The sequence below is a fragment of the Anoplopoma fimbria genome, chromosome 3 (genome assembly GCF_027596085.1).
Source record: "Anoplopoma fimbria isolate UVic2021 breed Golden Eagle Sablefish chromosome 3, Afim_UVic_2022, whole genome shotgun sequence".
Taxonomy (NCBI): Eukaryota; Metazoa; Chordata; class Actinopteri; order Perciformes; family Anoplopomatidae; genus Anoplopoma; species Anoplopoma fimbria.
In genome coordinates, this window is record NC_072451.1 from 20114868 (window position 1) to 20136490 (window position 21623).

The 21623-nt window shown below is 40.5% G+C and overlaps 1 protein-coding gene across 1 annotated transcript; it reads left to right on the forward strand.

Moving 5' to 3' along the window:
* Positions 1-602: 602 nt before the first annotated feature.
* On the forward strand, positions 603-21571 carry usp33 (ubiquitin specific peptidase 33). Its single transcript, XM_054624102.1, has 24 exons — positions 603-757; positions 4066-4164; positions 4875-4928; positions 5048-5110; positions 7973-8122; positions 8528-8636; positions 10133-10202; positions 11610-11723; positions 12699-12777; positions 13887-14331; positions 14453-14593; positions 14746-14861; positions 15107-15279; positions 15526-15596; positions 15681-15714; positions 15847-15892; positions 15982-16162; positions 16326-16452; positions 16611-16780; positions 18278-18359; positions 18480-18588; positions 19276-19378; positions 20067-20135; positions 20398-21571. The coding sequence occupies exons 2-24, from the start codon at positions 4081-4083 to the stop codon at positions 20553-20555; spliced, it is 2748 nt and encodes a 915-aa protein (XP_054480077.1). The 5' UTR covers positions 603-757; positions 4066-4080; the 3' UTR covers positions 20556-21571.
* Positions 21572-21623: the final 52 nt, after the last annotated feature.

The following is a 21623-nucleotide window of genomic DNA, read 5'->3' on the forward strand; positions in this document are numbered from 1 at the left end:
GTGCATTTTTTCACAAAATGCACTTAACTCGCTAGATGGCGCTTGGGATGGGTTCCCTGTGTGTTGCCTTTATTCTTTTCACCAATCCTTAATTGAGGAAGTTATTATTTTATAGGAGCAATAAGGGTTTTTAACTGAGTCACAATGATACATATGATACATATCTACTGCGCATGACTCTCAGCGAGCATGTCATTGCAATAAAATACACTGTGCAATTATAATTATAATAGTTTTTCTGTCTGTACATATAATATTTCAGTCTGTTTTTATTGCTTATTTATAATACTTGTTTTTATTTTCTTGTATCTTGTTTTTCTTTTACTATGTCTCTTGTTTGCACTATAACCTATGCTGCTGTAATCCTGTAAATTGCGGGACTAATAAAGGATTATCTTATTTTATCTTATTTTATTGCTTTTGGTGACAACATTTTAATCTAATTAATGTTTGCTAAATTGGGCTAATTTTGATACAATACAAATATAATGCTGTTAAAATATATAAAAATGCATACATTTTTAAAAATCTAATGTTTACAGGAGGATGCGGAGAGTTTACGTCATTTTTTTCTTTTTTACCGGAAAAGGGGCGGAGCCAGCTGTAACGTTAGCAACCACGCTGAGCGACAGAGACGGGTATCGTGAATGTGAAGGATTGGCCCCCCTTTTGGAAAGTAAAGCTATGCCTTTAAAGTCACACTGAACACCAAGTACAGTCGGATCTACCCCGGAAACGTCGTGTCTTTGTTTACCAGGTAAGACACGAGGCTGATGTGATTCCTGGAGGCTAGTTAGCCGCTGTGTAGCCGCTGTGGGTGACCAGTGATCATGTAACACCGGAGCGCTAGCTGGCTAGCATTAGCTTTAGCATAGTCATTAGCGAGATGGTTATCAGTAGCTAGCAAACCCTCTCCAGTATCACAGTACGTGTCTAAATGTATCCGCCGCGTACCTTCACAGTCATACCAAGTGTTATGGCTGCCTTGCAAACTGAATTATCACTTTGATGTCCAGTTATTGACCCCACATGCTAACATGCTAATTGCTAACCGCGAGAGATGGCTAGTCGGCTTGTGACGCTGTCAACGCCTCGCCTGCTCTGACAGCTCAGAGGTGGACAAGGCCAAAGCCACATATCTGTATTTACTAACACACCTGCTGCTAGAAACAAGTTGTAAGCTGGTTAATTACAATGTTGTGTACTGTCAGGTTACTTTAAATGTTGCACTAGTTAACTGTAGGGTATATGTTCCCTGCCCCACCCTTACTGTAGCACCCCTGTGTGCAGAGTCAAAGCTGCTGGGATATGCTTAGGTTCAAAGTTAAGTCATGGTTTGTGATGGTGCAAGGATGTTGTTATTCTCTCCTCCACGAGCCATGCACAGCCGCAGAAGGCTTGAGTGTGAAACCACCAGGCTAATAGGAGTTTCTGTGATGTGTATTAGCTGAAATAGTGACTTATTTGTGTTGGAGGTATAGTTGATGTAATGAACGAGTGCATCTAAAGTTAAGGGCAATTGTAAGAGTCACCTTGTATAGATATAATTGTAGATGACCTTGTGGCATATCAGTTTGTTTGGATTTCCTTTTATGAATTGAAATAAATTATTTAAGCCAGTTTGCATAATTGATGAGCTTTGATTAGATGAGGACAACTGCATGTTGACTTTTACAAGACTGAATATGAATTGAACTGAGGATCAGCTTATGTTTTTGTCATATGTTTCGTGTCTGTCAACAAGCGGCATTTGTGGTCGCCTGATTTAACACAGATAATCAGCCATGCATATACAAAATATCATGTGTGGTGTCTTGTGTGTGTTTTCACAAACATTTGGTCTTATCAGCTGTTGTATATGTTTGTTGGTTAGCCAAAGCTGTGCATCTGAGCTCCGAAAAAGATTGATGTAATCTGTCACAATCACGACATGTGTTTTTTTTTTACCATGTTGATGTGGTTTAAATGTGCTGAATCACATGAAGCACAACCGAACACTCCTCGAGAACCTGTATGTCAATGTGCAACCTCTTACAAAGGGCCACACATTTATCACCTTGAGCATGAGCAAACTTATCACATGTTCAATGATCTGGTGTCTTGTAGGTGAGAGAAACATTGACATAAGTTTAAGGTCTGACGAGGCCTTTTTCAGACAGGAAGTTGCTCATTATGATCAATATTTTTTATAGTATAGCAGTTATAGACCGTATAGATAAAGAGTGAAATATTAATAGCAGCAGTAATTGCTGGTTGATAGCTTTATCAATATACTATAATTTCTCATTCTTATTTCCTGTTTTCTTTCCTTACATGTTCTTTCATTTCACTGCCTTGTTCCCCCTGAGAGGATGAGTCTTAAAACCAAGCATTGATCAAACCCTGCTTGTATAATTTACCACATCAGATGAATCCTTTCTGCTCACCCTGAGACACATGCTTGCTTTACAAGGAGACTTTGTGATGTTATGATTGGAACAAATGTAAAAACTACTCTAGAAATCTCCCAGCAACCAAAGGAAATCTGATGCAAGGTTTGGAAGGGTTTCTCTCAAATTAGAAAAAGATTGTTGGGGTGACACACATTTTTTTCAGTACGTTACAAAGCTAGGTCAACATAGTTCTAACTCTTAATGTATTAAAGCAACAGCCAGGTAAGGTAGCACAGCGAATGGATCATCGCTGTAAAAAAAGGGGGAGAAAACTCTTGTCCAGCATTACAGAGACCTTGGTTCAAAGTTGGCCTACACATTGCATTTTTAAAGGTTTAAATGGCAGCTGTATAAAAATGTACTTGCCAGAAACGATGTGGTATTGTACTTGTGCCAGTTACTGCCCTGGAGACAAGCTTTTGTGGACTAAAAGGGACAACAACTCATGTTTTCTGCTTTACAAAGGGCTACCAGCCAGAGCCAATAGAACATAATTATCGTGGTTGAGTGCCTTTAGTGCATTAACATTTTTGCCACTCATCCCTTCTGGCTGAGTGTTGATTGTCAACATATTGTTTATAACCCTAGTCAAATTCACAGAATTACTATTATGTTGAAGATGCACCTGCACACATGCCGGCCAGGCAGTGTTCAGAAACTTGGATAATGTGCTAACATGCGGTATCCATGTCTCTTTCGGCATATTTGGGTTTGTGAAACCAGGATATGATGTTAACATGCACAATCAACAAACACTCAAACATAATCAGGATACTATAGCATATATGTAAACACTAATGGGCTACTTCCTTTAGTGTGTTGCCTCTGCAGCTCCAGGCCATGTATTCCTTCAGAGGTATCATCTTTTTGAATGCTGCTGTCAGTAGTGCTGATTAGAGCACATGACTAAAGTTCATATTTGCAGAGCTTGTCTCAGAGTAGGTCATCCTTTTTATAGCTTGCGGTCACGGGAAGTGGAATAAAATCAATGGAGTTGACTTGAAGATGCGCATGTTTTTAGATTCACTGGTTGACCTTTGGTGATTAGCAGAATTTAATAACATGTGCTTCGTTTGCAGAAGATTTGTTGTAACTTGTTCATACATCTAATTGTCTGTGTCTCTGCGTTTTTTCTCGATTATCAGCACTGAAATCATTCATGGCTACGTCAATGTGCTTCACCAAATTAAGTTAGGCAACATTATAGTTATTACATGAATGTAAGACTATGCTGATAAACAATATGTCTACAATCAGACTCTGCTTGTGAGCTGCTTGGCATGAGCTGCTTGTCATGCCAGTGTTTGATAATAGGAGGAATTTGTCAGGTCATCCAGGCATGAAAAAAACGTATGTTGTGTGGCAGTCGATCCGGTTTCAGTAGCCTGACTTTTTTATACTTTTCCTTTGTGCTGTTCTTTGGATACATCTCCTATTACTCTATCAAGGATCAGCTCTGTGGTTGATAGACATTCTTTTAAAACAAGAAATCCTCCATGGTTTTATATAAAGCCTACTTGAAATGCAAGTTGTGTACTGACTGCTGTGTTTCGTCCAACTCTCTCTCTCTCTCTCTCTCTCTCTCTCTCTCTCTCTCTCTCTCTCTCTCTCTCTCTCTCTCTCTCTCTCTCAGACCTGTGGTTGAGTGATGCTGCCGGCGTCCGGCTGTGACTGCCCCCACCTGGACTGCGTGGGGGAGATCACCAAGGAGGAACTCATTCAGAAATCCCACGTGAGTCATCATGGTCCTTTCCACTGCCCTACTCATAAAATTCCAACCACTCTTTTTTCTGAAATCTTTTAATAGCAGGGTATTTGCAGATCTTGAAAAGTCTTTAAAAGCATTTCATTCAGTTTCCTCAAGAAAACAAAGTCAAAAAGTCTTAAAATTGATTTTTAAAAAAGTCTAGTAAAGGAGAATATTTTCTCTTGCTTGCTGTACTCTGTAATGTTAGTGATAAAATGTTTTTGTATCTGATTGCTGGCTGTAGGGATTCACCTATAAACTGAAAGTGTGATTGTCCTGACAGTCGACCGTGTCTGCAGGAGGCTGTTCATTCCTGTTAAGTGGAGTTTCAGTCAGCACCATCAGACCTGTATCATATTTCATTGGTTAATCAATCCTTCCATTTTAGGCCACTTGTCTGGGTCCAGGTCAAACTAATTTGATTATCTGTTTCCATCATACTTTCATTCTTTGCTCAGTCTGACCATGAAACGGGCATTAAATTACATTCTATGTGGTATTAAAAAGGAATCCAAAGTCTTATTTAAACTGACCTTCAGATGACCTGCAGGAACCCTGAATAACATTATATCACTTTACTAAGTCTGTTTTTGACCTTTGCTTCCATGTAGCTGAGTTTCATTTTAAAACATGTGACTTTCATTTTAAAACATGTGACTAACTATCTTTTTTTTTATTTTATTTTTTTTATCTAGGGCCAGTGCCAAGATTGTAAAGTTGGAGGACCAAATTTGTGGGCATGTTTGGAAGTAAGACACTGCTCACCTGCAAAAATAAGAAAAAAATGTTTGATGTAGACTTTTCTTTCTCGCCTGAAGCATGAGTTCTCTTTTTGATTGCCACACCCTCTGTTTGTTTTTCTCCCCAGAATGGCTGTGCATATGTAGGCTGTGGAGAATCTCACACCGACCACAGCACCGTGCACTCGCAGGTGAGAGCTCCCCGCTTACTGATGCCTTTTGGGGTAAAGAAGGGATGTGACTGAAAGGGAGGACGTCTAAAAGTCTTTACTGTGATGCTGAACTTAAAAAAAAGATGTCAGCGAAAGAGGAGGGGGGGTCTAAGTAGAGAGGCAGAGGAGGCACAGATGGTAGGACATGACAGGAATACCACTCCAGAGTCCCAGGAGCCATGACTTGGAATAAAAACTGCCTCCAGCAATACTTTATTTTTAACATTTGTCTCCATGATCTAAGAACCAGCACGAGCGTCCTTTTAGCTTTTTGAAGTGCACGCATTGTTAAAAACCATCAAGCCAGCTCTGTCTGCCTACACCTCCACTTTCAGTGCAATTTCAGCAGGGGATTAATCCATTATTAATAACCGTTCTTCTGGGAAGTGAAGGAGATTCACTGTCGGGTCCATGGTTACAGTATCGGCCCCTCCCAGCTGCTCTGAAGCTTCACTCAGCCTCTGGAGTTCCCAGTGTTGACTTTTTCCTCCAGCACGCCAGGGCCAAGTGGGGTTAGAAGCAGAGACGGAGAAATATGAGAGCAAACGTTTAATAAGTATCTGCATAGCTGCGCAAACCATTGTCCAGAAAGGGCCTATTCAAGCACGAACATCCACAAAAGTAGTGCACTCCACACAGATGAAAGATACACAGCGTGCTAACAAAGAGATTTAATATTAGAGGACTGATTTAAAATGATAGCACTAGTGAATTTCATATCCGTCAGCTTATCCAGGACATCTCTCTGTGCAGCTCACCAAGCGCCTTCAGTGTTTGTTTGTCCCAGAAGCCATTTTTATTTCTTGTAAGAATGAATACCATGCTTAGTTAGTGCTTTGAAGGCCCTGATAGGGAGGGCAACAATTCAATATCTTGACTATCCAATGACAAAGACTCCTGATGGATCAGATCAGATGACTCCGCCAGTCAAACTATACTGCAAGTAAATATGAGCGACACAAGTTACAGCTTGGTCAGCTAATTTCTGAAGTTGAAACTCAACTTCTGTGTGTACCTTTGGTATAAAAAATGGGACACATAATTAGTATTACCTAGACATCGTTTTTCTATCATCATAAAGCATCAAAAGGACTTCTGAAGCAAATTCAAACAATGGTACACTTTGTAAATCTTTCTTCATATTGCAGATAAATGATTGGAAGGTTACCTCAGCCTAACAGTTGGGCTACAAGTACTCGACTGAAAACACCAGATTTGTTGATCAGTCCTTGAGCAGTTTTAAATGCATTTGTGCAAATACTTGCAAATTGACTGAGAGAATGACCGTGAGAAGAATAGTTGCTGTTGGTGTTTCTTTATTCCTTGTTGATTACAGTCATTAGTGTCTTAAATGCTGAGGGTCAGAGACGAGACATGACATCAACCTGCCCCATCTCAATCAGAAGACAAAACACTGAAGCAGATGTTGAATCTAAGCTGGTGCAGCAATCATGAAGTTCTTGGAGTGTCTATTTTGGACAAGTATTTATATTCGCTGCTGACACAATTAGACAGGGTCATACATCATTTTTATTTCTGTGTGTGCATAAGGAGCGCTAAGGATTTGTTTCACTCGAATACAAGTTTTTTTTTTTTGAAGTTATGATGTTGAACATTTAAGTAGACAGGGAGTTAATTAACGTGACAAATGATCAGTATGAAAGCTACAAACAGTTCATTAGAATACAAAACAGTATGTGGGATGACAAAAACATCCTCTTAGCCTTATAAATCAAGCCTGTTATTAATGCCCTACCTGGTATACTTTGCTTCATAAATGATTTAAGATGAGGAGTTTCATGGCCGTGTTCAGTCTGGTGTGCCCCCCCCCCCCCTGCCCGCCGCCAGCACTGCCCTGCCCCCGCTGTGTGCAGGCTAATGCATCCCTGATGAATAATGCAGGGTCTGCTGGCTGCCTGCTCACGTTCAGTCTCCTGTCGACCTGCCAGGCCGCTGATGTTTGTCGGAGCAGCAGTGGGTCAGCAGAACTTGTCCATGTTTCCAGGGCAGCAACACCCGCCCCCTGCATCCACCTAAATCTATAACCCTAGACATTCAGCTCAGAGCTGGTGTGCAAGATCTTGAAAATATAAAGTTATAGTGTATTTGAGATTCTGTTTTCATATTTTTCATATGTTGTTAAGTCATTTTTCAAGCACAAAGGCCAAAACTGACGGAGTTCCAGCTTCGCAGTTGTGAGGATACCTCTTTTTTTGTCTTATGTGTTAATAAACTTAATATCGTGGGATTTTGGACTTTTCGTCAGACGAAACAAGAAAGTTGAAAAAAATGGTCTGACCTTTATAGGCCAAACAATTAATTGAGAGTAATATACATTATATTACTTGTTTACTGCAGCCTTAATACATTGTCTACATTATTGTAAATGGCAATTGCACCAAAAATGAGAACATACTTGCAATAGTTAAATCAAAATACAAATCCGAGTAGAATTGTACTACTTTGTTCTGACAATACTTTATTTGGGCTGAAAACTTGCATTGTGCTTGAGGAAAAACACATTGTTCATCTGGACTCTTGCAGTAGCTGTGCCAGAATCTTCCATAAATGTTTAGTTTGTACACCCTAGAAATATGCAGGCCTAGCCACCAGCGGACACACCTGTCTTAATTATGTAAGAGCAAAAACAACCCAGTTGATTGTCCAAGGAGATGATTGTGATGATTGTGTCGAAGATTAAGAATCACCTCGTCGATAAGAAAAGTGCACATGTGCTTGATCAGCTTTTCTTGGATAAATGTTAACGCTGTCTTCTTGTTTCTCTTTGTTTACACAGCCCGATGTGTCTATTCACAAAATCTTTCTCAACTTTGTGTGCAGGAGACGAGGCACAACCTCACAGTGAACCTGACCACGCTCAGAGTGTGGTGCTATGCCTGCGGCAAGGAGGTTTTCCTGGAGCGTAAACTTGGCCCTCACTCTTCCCACGCCAACAGCAAACCCCTCCCATCTCCACAGAATGCTGGACAGGTGAGCGCCAGCTTTACCTCCGTTTGTCATCATGTTTTATTGTCTCTATAAAGCTCACATGCTCTATGTAATTGCTGAGTTATAAAGCAGGTTCGATATTAAGCAGCAGCATGTGAAAACTCAAATGAATTCAAATTCACGAGTTTAGATTAAAGTCAGCATCACGTTTTGTTTTTTAAATTCTATGTTGTCTGAATAAACCTGTTTACATTGCATGTTTACTGCATTTTTGCTCCGTTGCACAACTCTATGTTGCTCTGCCGCCGCACTTATCAGAGCTGTACGATAACAAATGTCCACCAGTGTATCCGGAGTGACAGTTGAATTATCAGTAAAACTGTTTTTCATTTACTAGATAAGAGTTATATGACAAGGTCTGTGTGTGCTGCTGTGTTGTTTCTCCAGGATAACAGCAGGGCCCCTGGGAGCCCAACCTCTCTGAGAGTGCCCCCTAATGGAGGCTGTGAAGACCTGGACATGGAGACGGAGGAGGAGGATGAACTACGTGCCAGAGGTCAGCTTACACGGAAGAAGTGTGCTTGTTGACGCAAACGGAATGACTCATTATATTCACAGAAATCTACTTCTAGATTCCACTCATATTGCAATTGTACTGTTGGGCAATCCCTAAAGACAATGTCTATTACAGTTCAATATCAGCTTTTAGGTCAACAAGTACATGGGTTTCTTGCCAGGATTATCAGTATTATTCATTTAAATCATTTACTTTTGAAGTCAGTGAGGGGACTAAAAAGTAATTTTAGTCTATCAGCTTTTAGTGCAAATATGAAAAAATTACAAAATGAGCATTGCATGGATGATTTGAAATTAAACCTCAATACACAGGAGCTCAGTAGTCATCGGTTAGTTTAATTCAAAGCACAGAATCTGATTTTAATTAATTAGATCAGTTGACTTTAAAGTGCTACGGCTGATGAACACCTCACTTTGCCTCAAGTCTTCTGTTACAACTTGTACTCGAACACACCACACAGACTACAGCCAACAACCAAAACATCATTCAAAACCAAAATAAGAACTGATCTGAAACTAATTTGTCACATTAAACCGACCGACACCGACGGTGGCAGACGTATCGCAAAACCTATAGGCAACAGAAAGCCACACGGCCCCTGAGGTCAGTGGGTTTCATTCACATGAAATCAGGCGTTACGGCGATCAGCGCAGGGTTATGCGGAGGTGTGTCACTTACATGGCTAATTTAATTTGAATGGTCCATTTATCGCTGTTGATAGGTCACCGCAGCGTGACGCAGCGTTGCGTTTCTCAAAGGTTGTTTCAACTTTTCAACTGTATCTGTTTAGGTCCCCATCGCACTTTCAAATGAATGGGAGGACTGGCGTGTTTCGCAACGCCTGATTTGGTGTAAATTCAGCCCAGTACTTCATTGCTGAGTGCTTCAGTCCCTCTGGACTAAACAATGCAAATAATGATTTCACTCAGTGCTGTGAGAGACACACAAGCTCCACCAAATGGAATATGTTATGTTGAAACCTCATGTGGTGAAGCTCAGGCGCTGGCCCCAGTTACTGCTTCGGTTATTTATAATATTGATCATGAGATCAAGAGTGGAAGTACATAGGCTTTGTAAGACTAAAGGCTGTGGCTCGTCACATAGGATCTGATGTTTACGAACTGTTAGGCATTTAAGATACTTTAACCCGATTGCCCCGATTCAGAACTTTAAATCTGAACACAAAGACGTAATACTCATTCAGTATGTTTTGAGTCAGTGTGGCTTACACTTTCCAAGGTTATTACCTCCAATGTCCATTGCGAATTAACACCATAAATCTGCTTAGAAATCCTAGAAAAAGTTTTTAAAATACACCGGCGGACATCTTTTCTGCTTCTGCTGTAAGATTTTAATCTTAGATATGGAATGAGGGTGTTTTTTAAATTGTACAGGCTTTCTGGCTGCCATAATAATTTACAAGCATTTAATGAGCGGCTTGTTTTAATTTCTTCGGTGTGCTCTGTCTCCCTCAGGCCTGACGGGGCTGAAGAACATAGGCAACACCTGCTACATGAACGCTGCCCTCCAGGCCCTGTCGAACTGGTGAGACCTCGCTGACTGTGCATGCTCTCTGGTGTTACTTCATGTTACTTTCCACTCACTACTCACACTTTCAACACGTTTTTTTTTTAAGTAGCCATTTGCTGTTTTATTCACTGCTTGTCCGGTTCTTGTTGACTGAAAAAAAACAACCATGGCTACACTCATTTTGGAAAGTGACAATTTAGTGAAAAGTGCTGCAGTGCACCATTTAAGACGCCAGAAATGGCCGTTTGTAGTTCCCTGTAGGCTCTTCTGTTACAAAAGACCCTCAACCTTCTCTTCCTTCTTTCCCTTTTTCTTTTCTTTTTTATGAGACATGAAACTGTACTTACTTATGGTTTCATTCCAAGTCTGCTGCGTTTTTTTTTATTGTTTATGAATCCTTCTGATTTATTCTTTATGATAAAATTGGTCACTCAAATTAGGGCTCCACTGCAGAGCCTGAGGCTGTGTTATTACTTACTTTGTAAATGTATCTTTTCATTCCATTTTTCATGGAACAGAAAATCACAGCGAACCCTTTCTTCCTCTCTAATACTATCTACCCCCCCAAGTAAATTTTTAAATGAAACTGATCATGGCCTAGTCTGGATACAAGCCAAAATGGGAAAAGGAAGTGGGTCAAAATTTGCAATCTAAATCACGTTCCAAAAATAGGAGGAACTGAGTCACGCAGCAGCGGAAGAGGAGGGAACTTTTCTGAAACTTTCCTTTGATGTATGTTTGTGTGAGCGCTGTTTCTATTAGTTACCGTCGGGTCATTATTCAGTTCGAAAGGCTTTTCTCCTACCAATGAAAGGGAACGCTCCTTGCCTTATTCATTCTCTAGTTGGTCTCTTTCTCCCAAATTCCTGTACACTCTGTATCCTTCAGATAAAAAAACAAAACCTTCAGCTGTTTTTCTTTTTAGCTATTTCCCATGTCCTTCAACTTTCAGCTGTGTGTGGATTTTTCTTGCATGAGCCAGTACCTCTAGGGAATTTATGATTTTACTCTTGGAGTGAAATATGGATTTATTGAAACAAAAATAGAGGCAGAAGACAGTTTTATATTGAAATGCAGAACTAAAGCTGCTCTGTATTTCCTTTCATATTAGACATTTTCTGCTGTGAGTGACCTATATGATTGTAAAATCAAAAGCATACTTAACAGAAGATGATTAGCAGATCATAAGGTATTTGCAAACATAACAGATTATAATTACATTACATTATCTGGTACTTCTCTGAACTATATCTGCTTCTCTTAGAATTATTGAGGATTATATCGAGGTTTGTGAGAGTAAGCCACAGCATTGCAAGCTTTATGGTAATCTTAATCAATCTGGTGACGGACAGATATTCAGTTAAGCTTGTTTGGTGTCCACATAATATTTCTTAAATATATGTATCCCTTTTTCCACTGCAGCCCGCCCTTGACACAATTCTTTCTTGAATGTGGTGGCATGGTGAGGACGGACAAGAAACCTGCACTCTGCAAAAGCTACCAGAAGCTAGTGTCAGACCTGTGGCACAAGAACAGGTATGTGTCACTTTTTTAATCGTTGTTTGCCCCAAAGCAATGTTTGGAATATGACTGCAGAGCTTTAGTGCTTTGACGTTTAACTCAACGTCCAGAGTCAAACTTGAATCACATTTCAGTAGCAGCTAGTCTTAATGTCAGACTCTATATAACACATCACTTTATAGCATCCTGTAGGAATGAGTCTTAAAACCCAGAAATGAGTTGACATTATTCACTTCCAGATCCAAACTGGGTTTTTGGTTAGATGTCTGAAATAAAGTCTGTGGTAAACACGAGCTTAAGAGATTTTAACATTTTGTTCTACGACATAAAATATGTCATTTAATATTCCACTGGAGAACTTTTTAAAGAGGGAATTCACCCCAAATTCAAAAATACCTATTGTTCCTCTTACCTGTATTGCTATTTATCAGTCTAGGTTTTTTTCCATGTGAGTTTTTTAGTTTTGGAGATATTGGCTGTAGAGATGTCTGCCTTCTATGAAATATCATTGAATTATATGGCACTCGGCTTGTGGAGCTCAAGTACCCAAAAAATGTATTTGAAAAGCTCAACCGTAATGTCTCTTTCCAGAAATCATGACCTGTTTACTCAAGATAACACACAAATCTTGTCGTGGGCAGTTTCTTTTTTCAACCATAGTTCCCAAATGAAACTCCTAAATGAGACTAGTTAGCTTAGTGGTGGTGACGTGAAGTCATGTGACCGGGATCTAGTTTGTTTACAAAAGTGGTGTTCATTTGTGAAGATTATCTTGCCGAACAAAACATGTAATGTCATAAACTTGTGATGCCACAGAGCTTATTTGTTAGCAATAATCTAAAATTCTGTGGGAAAATCCCATTGACTTCTTGTTTGGGATGCTAACTTCAAGGTTAGCCTACAAAAATACATCATCAACCCTGCAGCTCTTTATTGTGATATTGCCTATTACAATACTTGTAAAGCATGCTGTGTTTTGTCACATTGCAGACCTTCCTACGTGGTCCCAACCAACTTGTTCCAGGGGATCAAAGCCATAAACCCCATGTTCAGAGGATATTCTCAGCAGGTGGGTCATTGCAGATGGTGAAATAAATGTGCAATTTCAGTGCATGTGCACAGATTCATCATAAATAAAAGATGAAGGCACTCTTCTTCACTGTTGGAGACAAATTCAGCAGTATATTTGCGACCAGTTGTTGCGACTTAAACGGGTGGATTTTTTGCTTTTACCTTTGTGCCTTGCAAATAATGAGAATAATATGCAGTAAAGATGAATATAAAACATGGATTATGCTTTGAACTGAAATGAATCCTTGTAAAATGAATTTGTGATGAGCTGGGATTATTATAGGTTGGATGCACGGAATATGAAGTTGTCCCAGATCGTATACAGTCTCTTCCTTTTCTCTTCCACTCCATATCCCTCCCTGCTTGTTCCTTTATAGAAATTACATTAGCAGCTCAAATCACTCAGCCAGATAAGCAGAATCCTTTGCCTTTCAATTACTCTCTCAGACATTCACATGCAAATGCACACATTAAACCTAACTATCAAACTAAAGGTAAATAGCTTGATTTGATTCTAGGCGGTGCTTGAAAGAAAAGATAAGTGTATATAATATAAAGGATTTCCAAAGCGTTTTACTTTGTCCAGTGTCTGTAAATATGGGACATGAGAGTGTGGAAATGATAAAATCTTGGCTTGCCAGTGTTTGCTTAGAGGAGTTAGCTGAGGAATATTCATTTGTCATGCCATTCTGGGCTGCACGCCCTTGGAATCAGCATCGCTATGAATGAAGTTAACATTCCAGTTTCTGGGAGAGGAGAGTTAATTTGGCTTGAGGGAGATTAGATGTCTGAGGTTCATTAAGTTTGACTACGCATTCATGAGCATTTGGTTTCAGATTTTGTGATGCAGAATTGGGATAAACAAGGCATCTTGTGATTGTTGTTTGTAATTAGGAACAAAAAAAATTGTTTACGGAAAGCTTTGCTGGAAGAATTAGTGCTGCATTAAATTTCAATGTTCTTTTCAGAGATGAAAAATTGTTAGATTTTTCTTTCACAGACTACTGTGACCAAAATAACTGCAAAAAAACAGTAAAATGTTCTCAGCTAGAACTCATTTTCTAGCTCAGCTGACATTACTTGTTATTATTCCCAATCGGCCTCCAGGACTCTCAGGAGTTTCTGCGCTGCTTGATGGATCAACTCCACGAGGAGCTGAAGGAGACGCTGCCGGAGCCCTACGACCAGTCCAACGGCATCACCGTGGACCACGGCCCCGAGGAGGACAGGCGCAGTCAGTCAGACAACGACTTCCAGTCGTGCGAGTCCTGCGGCAGCAGCGAGCGGGCCGATAATGAGGCGCATGGCGGTAACGTGATGATGGAGGACACCAACGAGGCCGAGATGCTGATCCCTGAGGAAAATGATATCCATTCCAACAGGGACTGGCAGAAGGAGAAGAACATGATCAATGACCTTTACCGCTCTGGAGTTAACGGTGTCATGGGTGGAAGCACTGGAGTGGACATGGACAAAGACGTTGACACCACCACTGAAACCATGCCCATTATCAGCAGCCAGGGAGCCATCAAGGTTCAAGGAAGATCATCGGGTAATTTGAAGGAGATGAGGCGTCATGTATAAGTTTATCCATCTATCTACTTGACTTTCTGATATTCAGCATTAAATTCATGGTATTAAAATGATCTTATATTTGACCTGCTCTCTCCCAGACTCCTTCCCGGACATCCAAATGTCCAACTCCACACGACCACAGAGTCCAGTCCCGATGGAAGGACACATTCCCAAAATGTCCTGCAGCCCGCCCAAAGCCGCTTCGGGCTGGCCCAGCCTAAACCCTGCACACAAGAAAGGTACTTCTGCGTAATCAGAGACAGCCATATTCTTATCCAGATCCTTAAAAAGTCAGGGTTTCAGTAAGGGAGTTATATCATGTGTCTATCTTTGCGCTCATACTGTAAAACACTGTTCTCACATTTCGCTCTCTCTCTCTGTCTTCATCCAGCAGTGACCACATTCTCCCCAACAAAGAGCAAGCGTCAGAGGAAATACCGCAGTGTCATCTCAGATGTGTTTGATGGGACCATTGTCAGCTCAGTGCAGTGCCTCACCTGTGATCGGGTTAGTGTGGACATCATATGGGATTGCTAAGAGGGACGGAAGCAGGAGACCACTAGATAACGTGTCAAATGTGTCATTTAATTTCAAGGTTCCTAATGTCACATATTGTGATATTTTTGCTGTAACAAGAAAAAACGTTTTGCTACAAAATGATAGTTCCTGACTAAGCCATGTTAAAAGAATAAATAGGATTGAAATGTGACCAGAGTAGAGGCTCAACTGTCCGTGTGTTCTGTTGCTGTCAGGTGTCTGTGACCCTGGAGAACTTCCAGGATATTTCGTTGCCCATTCCAGGCAAGGAAGACCTGGCCAAGCTCCACTCCGCCACCCACCAGACCTCCCTGGTTAAAGCTGGCTCTTGTGGTGAAGCTTATGCACCGCAGGGCTGGATTGCATTTGTCATGGAATACATAAAGAGGTGTGTTTTATAATATGATCATTATAGTTGTTTCTTTTGGCATTTTTGGACATGCAACAAAAGGTCCCAAGGATAGAATCAAACCCAGAATAGGTTGCTATTATATGGCATGCCCTGTAACCATGCGGCCTTCAAGGCACTCCAATATGTACACTTGTTGTTTGCACTCCACAGTCTACCTCAAGTGGCTGTTTACCTTACTCTTTGTGTGTGTAAAACTCACCCCTCTGTTTGTTCTATTTGTAGTTGGTTCTGGGGTCCAGTGGTTACGCTACAAGATTGTCTTGCAGCTTTCTTTGCCAGAGATGAACTGAAGGGTGAGGAAGTGGGCGGAATATGTGTTCTATCAGCACAAACATTGAGATTGATGTCTCAGTAACTGTGTGCTTGTTGTTTTCTAGGGGACAACATGTACAGCTGTGAAAAATGCAAGAAGTGAGTGCCTAATTCTGACTTTGTTTGTTACAACAGTGATGTTTGTTTCTTTGCAGGATGCAAGTGTTTGTAATCCTAAATAACAAGAATTAAAAATGAATAAATGCCCTTCTTCTTTTTTTTTCCTCTTAGATTACGAAACGGAGTCAAATTTTGTAAAATGCAAAGTTTGCCAGAGGTAAACGGACATCTCCTCATGTCATGTATGTTTCCCTTTAGTCTTCGCACACAGGATTTCTAAATCAAAATGTTTTTTCTCTGCTCCAGATCCTGTGTGTCCATTTGAAGCGCTTCAGGCACGAACTGATGTTCTCCACCAAAATAAGCACCCACGTCTCCTTCCCCCTTGAGGGCCTGGACCTGCAGCCTTTCCTGGCCAAAGACGGCTCCGCCCAGACCACCAACTATGACCTGCTGTCAGTCATCTGTCACCACGGCACTGCCAGCAGTGAGTGGGCACAGTCACTCCTCTTTCTGCTCATACTCGGGCATCCAGCCTTCAGTTGGCACATAGAAGTGTCCTGCATTCATTGGCCTGTAGACAAATTTCACATGTACTTGTTAGGTTTATCAATGCTGCTCTAACGCATCCCCCCCCCGTCTGATCCCAGGTGGCCACTACATAGCGTACTGCAGGAATGATGTGAACAATCTTTGGTATGAATTTGACGACCAAAGTGTGACCGAGGTATCTGAATCCTGTGTCCAGAACGCTGAGGCCTATGTGCTCTTCTATAAGTAAGCCAACACACGTCAGTCGTTAAACTCAGACAGAACAAGAACCCTTTTGATCTGTGTAACATTTCACTGCGCTGCTTTGATATTCATAACTTTCATCTCACTTTTGATCACTCAATTGCAGCAGTGATTAATCTGTGGGTCTGTTCGTGTCCCAGAAAGAGCAACGAGGATGCACTGAAAGAACGCAGGAGGGTGTCGGGTTTGTTCAACATGATGGAGCCCAGCCTTCTGCAGTTCTACATCTCCCGCCAGTGGCTTAACAAGTTCAAGACCTTTGCTGAGCCGGGGCCCATTTCCAACGACGACTTCCTGTGTTTGCATGGAGGTGCGTGTCATCGTCGTACTGAAACCGCTCAGAGGGGAAACTGTCCCCGAACAGGGACCCTTTTTTTTTTTCTCCTCCTGCTCTATACACAAGCGTTTAGGAAGGAGAAAAAAAGTGCTCTGCCCTTCTCGCAACAGAGCCTTTGCTTTCATCCTTTGCTGTGGATTTTAGAGTTTGACAAAGACTGCAGAGTATTCCCTTCACAACACAGCAGACTTCAAAAAGGGGGTTTTACATCTCTTTGAGCCGATGATCCTCCTCTCTCGTTCTAGCACAGAAGAGGGACGAATTATAAAAGGCTTTTGTGCCAATCATGCTGCTTTCTTTTCTGCACTCTATTCAGAGAGCGCTGGAAATTATGGAATTGGATATGAAATAGGATTATTCTTTTTGAAAAAGCTGTTAGAATACGGTGGCAGCAGAGAATGTGTTTTATTCTGTAAACAAGCACCTACAGGAGCACGTAATAACTGACAATTAGTTAGAGCTGCACAATTAATCAGAATTTAGTCAAAATCGCATTAGGGCCTAATGTAATTTTTAAAGGAGGTGCAATATTTGTTCAAGTTAAAACATCATTTTAAATTAAATATTGTCATGCTGCCTGGCCTACACATCATATTCTACAGACTTAAGAAAACATCATAGTTTGATACAGATCCCTGCAAAAATCACACCATGATCATCTTAATGTTTTTCCAATGAAAATTAGATGAAAAATGATCATTCCCTGTAATATCACGAAACAAATTGCAATTACAATATGAGTCAAAATAATCATAATTCGAAATGTTTTGAAAATGGTTCAGTCATACCATGATTCCACTATGCAGATATCACTGCAGTGGAATCATGATTGTGTTGCAGCAGTCCTGCCTGTTGTTTAATTTTCAGGGCAAATCCGAAAGTGTCCCCATTCATTTGCACTTTCCTGTTCATAGCCGATGGCGTCAGAAATATATATATTTAGGCATGCAAAGCCTTTATTAGGGGCCATGGCAGCATGTTTCCCCAGGAGAGAATTTTTCGAATAAACAGCCATAAATAGGTTGAGGTCTGTACATTTTCAAGAAGAAACAATTTGTCCTCTAATATAGAGGCCCCAAGTATTTCTACCTTGTGACCCTTTAAAATGAGGCACAGTGTGAGCTTGTGATTCCCATTCACAGACTTTTGGGTTTGAATATGAGAGTGATCGTTTGTTCTTGGATTGTTTCATTATAAGAATTTTTTTAAAGCTAGAAGAGGTGAAACTATCCCAAATGTTTCCCATGAAAAAGCAAAACATGAGATTAAAATCAGTTGTGGGACTGGGATATTAAACGGTAACATATAAGATAGTAAGGGTTAGAGCAATTTTGTGTTTTGATGTATTTGTGCATCTTTCTGCCAGCTTCTTTATTGTTTATTCAACATTATAATAGACACATAATAATAGTCACCTTTTAAAATGTTACCCTGTTAATGTCTGATGGATGTTTCAATGTGTTTCGTCAGGTGTGCCCCCCAACAAAGCAACGTTCATCGATGACCTGGTAGTAATGCTGCCACAGACCGTGTGGGATCACCTTTACAGCAGGTACATACAGTAAACAGGGCCAACTCTGATTGAGTAATGAGGAGGTTAGTTGGAGTATAACTTCTTTTTTGTAGAGTTAATATTTCTTCAGTGTGAGTCAATGTGGACTTCTACCTGCAGGTACGGCGGAGGACCAGCCGTCAACCACCTGTATGTTTGCCACACGTGCCAGATTGAAATAGAAAAACAGGAGAAACGGCGCAAATCAGAGCTGGACATGTTCGTCAGGGTAATTTTTTATTTTTTTGTCAAACGCTGCGTACACCAGCTGGATATGGAGCTTTAGTCCGCATTGTGTGTCAGTGAGAGTGTATAGGCCTATTCTCCAGTCTATTGAACCAGTTCATAGGCTGCACGTGTTGGAGCTCTTCATCCCAGCAGGAGATGAGAGGTGTGAGCCCGATGAAAGCCTCATCACTAATGTATGCCTCATTGGGACAGATGCAGCTTTTATTGCCTGCTCAGTCTGTTCACTCACACAATGGCTGTTCAGAAGGAGAGATAGATGTGTGTGTGTGTGTGTGTGTGTGTGTGTGTGTGTGTGTGTGTGTGTGTGTGTGTGTGTGTGTGTGTGTGTGTGTGTGTGTGTGTGTGTGTGTGTGTGTGTGTGTGTGTGTGTGAGTGAAAGAGAGAGCTTCAGTAAGATAACAAGGGGATCAGGGATTGTGTAGTTTCCAAGAAAGATGGAATTGGTGCAGTGTAGCATTAAGACTCTGTTTTAATTGAAATAACTACCGGAGAGAATTGATTATTTTTCCATCTCCTCTCAATCCTTTCATCCTCACTTATTTTTTTTGCCTCACCCCTCCTGTTTCCCCACCCCATCCCTTTGCGTCCTTTCTCCTCCCTCCTGACTCTACTGCTCACTCCTCCTCCATTTCTCTCTCTCTCTCTCTCTCCCTCCTCTCCTCTTCAGCTGAACAAGGCGTTCCAGGAGGAGGAGTCTCCGGTGGTCATATACTGCATCAGCATGCAGTGGTTTCGTGAGTGGGAGGGCTTTGTCAAAGGAAAAGACAATGGTAATTGGACAGAATACTTGCCTTTCCACCCCCAGTCCTGTTAAATGTTTGATTAAAAGGCTAAATGTTTCCCCCTCTGCTGTTGTGACTCATATCTGTTGATAGCAAAGCTGCTGTGATTTTTGTTTGATGTTAATTTCCATTTCAAAAGAAATTTTATGTCAGGTCTGTTTATTTACATGGATAGGAGAACCTGGGAAATGAGCTGTTTTATATGGGAGATACACATTTTCTTGTTTCCAAAAGCTTCTCATGTTCAAAAGAAACTGTGAAGTCCCATTTCTTCTCTTGATTTATCTTCAAAGAGTCTGCTTTAGTCCCCCGAGTCAAGTTTCCCTCCCGCTAGAGCAAAAAGGAAGCGTCAAAATATATTTTATTTCCTTGCACTCGATCTAATTTTTTTTGCTCCCTTTTGCTTTGTATTGTCACATCTATTTATAACAGGTTACATTTGGCACCTCTGCAAATGTCTTTTTTTGCCTCTGACTTCTGCTCCTCTAATATTTGTTTTCTCATAGTAGCAAGTGGGGAGTCGAGATTGCTTTTCATAGTGTGACAAAAACATTTGACATTTTCACATCATTGCTCTTTGAAACAATTAGAATGGAGAAAATCTCTCTGAAAAATAGGCATGCATATTACTGCTGTTTATAATCATGACAACTAATTATCTTTCTTCCTCTTTAAGATCCACCGGGACCCATTGACAATTCCAAGATTACAGTAAACAAGAATGGACATTTAACACTTAAACAAGGTACCATTATTATCATTATCATATTGTATTATTATGTCTCTACTTTTATGCTTGTTCATTTAATGTAAAAAAGATGTTGGATTGTATTTTTGTTCATGCATTTTAGGAAACGTGACATAAACTAAACTAGAAAAAAATGTAAATAGGGTGGCTAAATACAACTTTTTTGTTAGAACTGCTCTCTCATAGCCTCTGAGGAGTATAGTATTTTCTTGCACTATGCATGTATACGTGATATTTAATTGTGTGTTTGACCCTGCAGGAGCGGACTCGGGGCAGATCTCCGAGGAGACGTGGAACTTCCTCCACTCAATCTACGGCGGCGGTCCACTCGTGACGGTTCGGCCAAACATCAGCCACCAGGAAGTAGAATCATCGCAGTCTGAGGAGAAGATCGAGATTGAGACACGCTCTGTTTAATCAAGCACTCTGCAGAAAACAACAGAAAACATTCAAGAAACTAAAAGCCTTTTCATTTTGCACTTGACTTTTATTTCAAAAGCATTCAAGCAAAGGACCTCATCTTAAGCGCTACAGGACAGTCTTTGACTGCCGACAGAAGGAATTAACATGCCCGCAAAGGTTTGTCATGTTGTACAAATCTGTTTAAAGAGCTCTTAAATTTCTATTAGCACTCGTGTCAGGTTATTTTAAGAACCAAGCATTTAAATTATGCGCAGCTAAAAATTCCACTGAATGAATGCCATATATCTTTTTTTTTTTCTTGACCAAATGAGCACATATTGTATGTTCATGTGTCTTGTGTTGCTGATATTGTTGAATCACAATACATCTTGCTGTAGATATATCACACATTTTCCTGTTGTAAGATAATATTGTCCAAATGAATGATAAGATAAGTAAAATGTGACATTTAAAGTGATGAAAATCACAAGGTTATGAAGGGACTAATGACTGAGTAGTCTCAGGAATGAGTTTTGTGTTTTGCACTGTTCTGTAGAAGTACAAATTGGCATGCATATGCAATTGTCTGGTTTGTATTTGAATGTACCAGTACTGATAGTATGTTGGTCAAGATTCAGCACTTGGTAACTTAGCACAGATGGGAGCGTTATAATATGATGTTAATAGTTTTTTTTGGTAGAAAATATGTGGCAGGCAAGAGTTAAGAACGCATGCTCTAACACTCAATCACAGTTTAACATCACATGTAACTGCATGTAAATGCAAAGCTGCTCATAAAATGTGCACGCAAACCATGATCTGGATCTTTCTTTACTAAAATCTACAGCTACAAAAAGCAAATTGCAGTATGTAATCATCAGCATCAGCAGCAGCAGCAGCAATCTAGTTAATTAAAGGCATTATTTTTGGGTAGGGGCATGGTGTTGCTTAAGGTGTTGGCTGAAGGGGTGAAGAGAATGCTGTCACTTGAGTAAGATCTATCCTGAATTATGCTGGCTGACACTATTAAATCTTGATGAAAACATGTCTAATATTGTGGATACCTTTAATTCTGTCTCCATT